The sequence below is a fragment of the Dipteris shenzhenensis genome, chromosome 1 (assembly GCF_047967505.1).
Source record: "Dipteris shenzhenensis isolate YYH24624 ecotype China chromosome 1, Dip_SZ_1.0, whole genome shotgun sequence".
Lineage (NCBI taxonomy): Eukaryota > Viridiplantae > Streptophyta > Polypodiopsida > Gleicheniales > Dipteridaceae > Dipteris > Dipteris shenzhenensis.
Window position 1 is genome coordinate 30,196,335 of NC_141596.1, and position 7,602 is coordinate 30,203,936.

Consider the following 7,602-nt stretch of genomic DNA (forward strand, 5'->3'; position numbering starts at 1 on the left):
AAGACATCTCATAAACACAGGAAGTAGTTTGCATATCTGATGAATATGATATATATATACCTTCATAACACTAGAATATATCCAATCTTACAATTTAAATTTTCTTAAAGAACAAAGGAAAGAAGGGAGTTTATAAGCAGCATTAGACAAATGAAAAATCTAAAAACCTAGTAAGCAAAGCTATGCTAATGTTCTCATCAGTACCCAAGCATAAGCTGCCATCTGGATTTTGAAAGATTCTGGAATCTCTTTGATATATAAGGACTATGATATATGCTATCTAGAACTTTGATATAAGTACAGTGGCTGCATGATAGTTATGCTATAATTGGAGACTTTTAACGCCCTTTGTGTCCCTTGCATATAGTGATTACAGTGCACCGTATGATTACTTCTCATTGTGACCCAATGCAGACATACCCAGAATGATCATCTAGATTTGCAGATATGGTGTTGCTTTTGGAATGTCTCGTATTGCCAACCAAGAAGAATGCACTATTCCATCAATGTCTGTCCACCACTTGTGTCTCAGCTTCTTCCATGCTTGTTCTTTCACTCTCATTGCCTTGGTTTTTTTCTCATCCTCCTGCATGTAAGCATCTGCATAGATGTTAGACATCAAGACATAAGCTGCAGCATCCTTTTTGTCCAATTGCACTGCTTGTTTGAAGGCCTGTCTTCCAAGCTCCACATCACCCCACTTCCTACAAGCACCTAGCACAGCATGCCACACCACAAGGTTAGGATGGAAAGGCATTTTCTTCACCATTGCTACTGCTTCGTCTAATTGGCCTGCACGACCAAGGAGATCAACCATACATGTGTAGTGCTCAATATTAGGAGTAATATCATAGTCTTTGCTCATGGCCTCAAAGTACTTAAGGGCCTTATTGACTAGACCTGTGTGACTGCATACATTAAGAACACTGAGAAGCGTGGCCGCACCTGGCTTGATGCTTTCTTGTTTCATTCTTTCAAGCATATAAAAAACGATATCACTTTCCCCTAGCTGGGCGTATCCTGCAATCAGAGTATTCCATGACACGACATCTCGACCTGGTAGCTTGTCGAACACTTGTCGTGCTTTTGCAATTGAGCCACATTTGGCATACATATCGACCAAAGTGCTGCCAACAAAAAGATCTTTTTCCAACCCCTTTGTGGCAATCTCAGCATGTGTTTCTCCACCCTTGTCTATGGCTCCTATGTTGCCACAAGCTTTCAGGCAGCAAACAAATGTGAGAGCACTTGGAGGGATCCCCTCCACTTGCATCTGTTCAAAACAATTCAGAGCTTCCTCATCAAGCCCTTGTTCGGTCAATCCTGTTATCAGTGCAGTCCATGTGACTACATCTTGAGCCGGAAGCCTGTCAAAGACTTCTCGTGCTTTTGCAAGCAGGCCAACTTTGGCATACATGTCAACCAAGGTGCTGCCAACAAAAAGATCTCCTTCTAAGCCCTTCCTGGCAATCTCAGCATGTAATTCTCGGCCCTTATCTACCGTCCCTATGCTGCCACAAGCTTTCAAGCTGCAAACGAAGGTGAGAGTACTGGGAGAGACGCCCTCGAGTTGCATCTGTTCAAAACAGTACAGCGCTTCCTCACCAAGACCATGTTCAACATATGCTGCAATCAATATATTCCATGAAATGTCGTTTCGAACTGGGAGACTGTCAAATGCTTCCCATGCTTTTGCAAGCAAGCCACCTTCGGCGTACATATTCACCAAGGTGCTGCCAACAAGAAGATTTCCTTCTAACCCCTTTCTGGCAATCTCAGTGTGTATGTCTTGGCCCTTTTCCATGGCCCCTATGATGCCACAAGCTTTCAAGCTGTAAACGAACGTGAGAGCATTTGGAGAGACACCCTCCAGTTGCATCTGTTCAAAAGACTTTAACACTTCCTCACCACGCCTGTGTTCAGCATATCCTGCGATTAGTGCCGTCCACAGGACTACATCTCTTACTGGAAGCCTCTCAAACACTTCTCGTGCTTTTGTAAGTGAGCCACATTTGGCATACATATCAACCAAAGTACTGCCAACAAAAAGATCTCTTTCCAAGCCCTTTCTGGCCACCTCAGCGTGAATTTCTAGTCCCTTATCTTCCGCTTCCATGCTGCCACAAGCTTTCAAGCTACAAACAAAGGTGAGAGCATTTGGAGAGACACCCTCTAGTTGCATCTGTTTGAAACACTTCAGCGCTTCTTCACCAAGACCATGCTCAGCATATCCTGCAATAAGCATGTTCCACAAGACCTCATTCTGAATGGGAAGCTTATCAAATGCTTCTCGTGCTTTTACAGGCGAGCCACATTTGGCATACATATTCACCAATGTACTGCAAACAAAAGGATCTTTATCCAACCCCTTTCTTGCGATCTCCCCATGTATTTCTCGGCCCTTATGTACAGCTCCTATGGTGCCACAAGCTCTCAAGCTGCAACCAAACGTAAGGGCATTTGGAGAGATACCCTCCAGCTGCATCTGTTCAAAACAGTTAAGAGCTTCCTCACTAAGACCATGGTCAGCATACCCTGCGATCAGTGCAGTCCACGAAATTACATCTCGAACTGAGAGGCTGTCAAAAACTTCCCGTGCTTTTGCCAGTAAGCCACATTTGGCATACATATCGACCAAGGTGTTGCCAACAAAAGGATCTCTTTCCAAGCCGTTCTTAGCAGTTTCAGCATGCATCTCTCTACCTCTGTCTGCATCTTTCAGCCTAGCACAAGCCTTTAATAGGGCAACGAAGGTATACTTGCCAGGACGAACAAAATCCTCTTGCATCTTCTGGTACAAGTTGAGGGCATGCCGTGATTCCCCTCGTTCAATATAACCGATGATGAGAGAAGTCCAAGAATACACATTCCGATCAATCAACCTATTAAAAACCTGCTGAGCATCGCACATGCTTCCAACTTGCACCAGCGTTGGGACGAGGTAGTTACCTAGAGATCGATAATCTTCCAGCCCAGTTTTGCACATGTAGGCATGCAAGCGCTTGGTATACCCTAGATTTTTCTTTTTTCTGCACTTATGCAGGATGCATGACAATTTCTCAACCGAAGGCAGTTGGGGCATCCGTTCCAAAGAATTGAGAGTCTCCTCTAAGCTAGAGGTCTCCCAGAGACTGCTCTCTCGCACTTCTTGAGCTGTAGATGCATTCACCTGTACTCGAGCACTGGGAAGGATTCGAGAAGTACTCTTTCCCATCAATGCTCAGTACGGGAGCTACTTGCGAACATGAAGACCCAGTTGCCAGATGGGTGTGGGTTCGTGAAGTCTGTCCTGCAGTGCCTGAACACGAACATTTTGAAGTTTTTGGAGTGAGGCCAGCCAAAGAATCATTGACCAGAGCTCTGTGGCGCCCCTCCGAGGGAGCCATCGGAGAAGCTGGGTCTGAGAGTCCGCGCACAAGCCTTTGCTGCGACTGGCATTGAGAGTAGGGATCTTGGGTCGCCTGCCAAGCACCTGAGCAGCCATCGGGCCGCATCACTAGCTACGAGGTATTGTCAAGTTGGGCAATTCTTTGTAGGTTGATTACAATTGCTGACAGTCCAATTGGAGCAGTCGTCACTACCCGAAAATGCACAAGGTTGTGATTTATGAAGATGTTTACCATCTCCTTGTCCAATCCTTCTCGCCCTACACAGCTTTTATGCATTTTGATATTCCCTTTGTAGACACCCTCTTGATTTTTGGATGACTAGTCGCTCTAATACTATGTTTACGTTGCATGCCTCGGTTCAATATGTTGCTGCCTTGGATTTGGTTGGAAATGTGCCGTGACTATTTCAATTCCACTTGCTGTAAATGTAATGTTGCTTTTGTGAAGTTAAACAAGGTTTGGGCCTATATAATAGCAATGTGCCCATCTTGTCAAACGCTATGACTCTGGAAAACCTTTTCATGTTGAGGTGGTTTGTACGGTTTGCTATTCTATTTTCATTAAGGCAAAGTAAGTCTGATACTTAGAGGTTATAAACTGCATTTAGTTCTACGGAATGCAACTGTAGTGACCGTGTGTTTAGTGTTTGTATGATTGTGTGAATTCAAGACCATTTTTGAAAGCAAGGCACATCAAATTGCCAAGCTACAGAGGTGAGGAGCCTATCCATTTCGCCTTTGACAGATGCATGTGGAAATGGTTGTTATTCAAGGGTTTCACTAGATAAAGAGTTTATTTGGTCATACTCTCAAGAGTGTTGTGTCCACGATGCCGTGCTATGGCCGTCCTAAAGGATCAAAACATATTGCTTCACGGTTTTAACCCTTGTGCATGGTGTACTGTCCTTGCTGATGCTGGTTGTATCGAGTATTGTGCATTATTCCCTATTTGTATTTCTTGGTAATTGGAAACATTTCAGTCCTGTATTTATCAATGTGGCTTTTGTATAGATGCTTTGTATGTTGGCGTGTATGTGCCCCAATGTCATTGTTGCATAATTGTATCCACATAACTATGTGATTTGGATTGAGTTGTATTTTTTACCATGTTTGATTTTAATTTTATTTCTTTATCAAGCCCAACGATTTTGTGGTCATTTAGCAAGGATAATGTACTAGGACAATTTCCATGCCCCTTGTCTATGGCATGGACAAGGTTAATTGTGTCGTTTGTATAATTGGAATACATGTTCAGTATATACACGTGCTGGTTTGTTTGTGTACAATAAGTGAGTCAGTGTTACGTCTAGTGGCGTGTCTTGATAACATATGGAATTGATTGTGTCAATATCTCATTGTTCTTGTTTTTTTTTTGGCATTTATTTAGGATGATAGTGAATAGTAAGTCTTCTTGGTATATGACAGTGGTGAGATGGTAGCATTTGATTTTTTCCATTTAAAAGTTTGCTTTTAGTGGATTTTGATGTTGGAAGACCCATTTGTCACATACAGGGAGTAATTGGTATAAGTCTCCAACGATTATGACATCTAAGTCATGGAATGGATGATTATGGATGTGTTTGATGGCACCTAACCATTTGTCAACGAATGTTAATATGATTTTCTTGATTAGTGATACATCATCTAAGATGATTGTTTGAAGGTCCAAGTATTGTTTTGTGAGCTTGTCTAATTTGTCAGCTGCTAATTCAGGCATGTTCTTATAGTTTATCTCAATTGCTCAGTATGCCATTTTAGTGTTCTTGTCTTTTGCAGATATGAATCAAGGTTCTTTTTATATAGGCATAGCAGCTATTGGGTGAGAGCTTGCATAGTTGTTGTTTTGCCAATTCCAACTCCTTCCATAAGGAATATGTAGATTGGATCGTCTAGATTGTCTTTCTTTTTCTAGATTATGTAATCAAATATATGCCTTTGTTCTATGTTTAGCATCTGTATTTGTGAATATTGATCCTCTATTGATGTTAGCTCTTCTATTGATTGCAAAACTTGAAAGTGTTTGTAGTTTCGTTTTCTTGGTTTTGCTGGGGGAAAATCCATTGCTTGATTTTCCATGTGGTTATGATGTCTCACGTCTACTATATTAGATGAGTCTATTAAAATTAGCATTATTGGATGCTCTTCCCATGCATTGTTGTTTGCTTCCATGGCCATTTTGTGTACTTGTTCAAAGTTTTGCCAAGCTTCAGTATTTGGTCATCTGAGTTTGTGTTGTGATTAAATTTCTTGCATATCTTTGCAATTTGATTGATATTCTTTGAGTAAAATGCTTGCAATGTCTTCTTTGTTTGTTTTAAATTGCTTTTTGAGCCACGGTACAGAACATAAAGTAGTAGTTGTTCTCTATAATGATTTTTTGGGCCTCTGTCCTTATCAAAATGTGTGAATTTGATTATTTGTGGTTTTCTTTGTTGTAGGCTTTCTTGTTATACTCATATGCAAAGTTCAAGTGTTCTTGCCTGGTTGTTTGCATTGACTCAAGTGCAAATAGTGAAGGGCAAGATGATTCTTTACCTAGAAGACTAGAGAGAGAATAACAACGAGTGATCACGAGCTCCATTGCCAGTAGAACTAAGGTATACAGACGCTACAACCACAACACAATGCCTTTATAACATGAATTTTTTGCACATGGTTGATGCTTCTAGAAGCTTCTTTGATGGCTGCATACAACCATAGATTCTAGGTGACAAAGATCAGCTCCAATGAGTCACCTTCAGGTGCCATGGAAACCCAGTTAACTAGCACACCAAAATATCAAAAAATTCAAAAGCCACATGGAAATCCACATGATTAGAATCAAATTGTCTGTCTTGATGAGGCATTGCTAATAAACCTTAATGAATTTAAAAATACTTGGGATAATTTTGTAATAAAACTTGGCACAGTCTCTCTCTCTCTCTCTCTCTCTCTCTCTCTCTCTCTCTCGATTGCATATGGGCCAAAAAAAGAAATCCAAGGATACATGGCACCTTGGAGGAGAAGTTGTTGTCACATATCAGTAATTCTTTCAAGTTTTGGCATTCGGACGTTTGCACTTTGAGTTTAGTTACAACTTTGCCCTTACACATTCTATTGGCTCTTTTCCACGGCTTCCGTAGGAAGAGCAGGGTAATCTTAGTATGCAAGGTTCCGAGGCTTTTTGTCACCTACATATATATCGGGGTTGTTGTTTGTAGTATATGTGTAGCTTAGAACCTCGAGTCATATTCCAGTGAGAGACGTAGGCTTAAGTGTGGTAAGCAAACATAGTGCATGCATGTGTAAAAGGAACGTGTATCATCATGGTTGAGGTAATGAAGGCTTTCGTCTTCATTGGGGGTTGTTAAAAAAAAGGACTTTAAGGGTTAGAAGGAGGTTCCAAAGTTTAGGAGGTTCCAAGGTTTAGAGAGAGGTTCTAGGGTTTAGAAGAGGTTCCAAGGTTAGAAGGAGGTCCAAGGTTTAAAAAAAGGTTCCAAGGTTTAGAGAGAGGTTCTAGAGTTTAGAAGGAGGTTCCAGAGTCGGTTCCAAAGTTCACGGTAGAGTACATGGTGGAGAATTCGTCTCCCTTGTAGATCATGGAGGTTAAGGGTTGAGGAACTAAGGGTTTAGGGGGAGCATAGGAGTGGGGGAGAAAGAAGGTGTAAGAGCATGGGGGAAAGAAGAGAGAGGAGGGAGGAGGAGGAGGAGGAGGAGGAGGAGGGAGAAGGAGAAGGAGGAGGAGGGAGGAGGAGAAGGGAGGAGGAGGAGGAGAGGGAGGGGATGGGTTGCAAGGTTGGAGGAGAGGGGAGGAGGAGTTGCAAGGTTAGGACATGCTTCTAGAAATGGAGTGCAAGAAAGCATGGACACTTGAGATAATTGCTTGGAATACCGAAGTAGAACTTAACACAATGTCCCAAAGAGTATGGGCTTCATTCCATTATTGGGTATTTATACAAGTTGGAGTGCTTCTCTCTCTACATGTAGGAATTGTAAGACATTCTCTCTCTACATGTAGAACTTGCATATAGAAGTTGCATGATGTTGCATGTAGGAGTTGCATGTAGAACTCGCATGTTGCAGGTTGCATGTAGGAGTTGCACGTAGAACTCGCATGTAGAACATGCATGTAGGAATCGCATGTAGGACTTGCATGTAGGACTTGCATGTAGAACTCGCATGTAGAACTCGCATGTAGAACATGCAAGCTGGATTTCTAAGAGGGATTATTTCTA

General features: G+C 42.0%; 1 protein-coding gene across 1 annotated transcript; it reads right to left on the minus strand.

Moving 5' to 3' along the window:
* Positions 1–227: 227 nt before the first annotated feature.
* Positions 228–3,681, minus strand: LOC147905679 (pentatricopeptide repeat-containing protein At4g18520, chloroplastic-like). Its single transcript, XM_087373996.1, has 2 exons — positions 946–3,681; positions 228–714 (listed from the first exon to the last, which is right to left on the minus strand). The coding sequence occupies exons 1-2, from the start codon at positions 3,212–3,214 to the stop codon at positions 434–436; spliced, it is 2,550 nt and encodes an 849-aa protein (XP_087230122.1). The 5' UTR covers positions 3,215–3,681; the 3' UTR covers positions 228–433.
* Positions 3,682–7,602: the final 3,921 nt, after the last annotated feature.

Bases quoted from the DNA above. Each gene is read 5' to 3' on its own strand.
- LOC147905679 (XM_087373996.1), bottom strand. From the start codon at position 3,214: ATGGGAAAGAGTACTTCTCGAATCCTTCCCAGTGCTCGAGTACAGGTG. The intron at 715-945 runs GTGCGGCCACGC...ATGCTGTGCTAG, and splicing joins ACAAGAAAGCATCAAGCCAG to GTGCTTGTAGGAAGTGGGGT.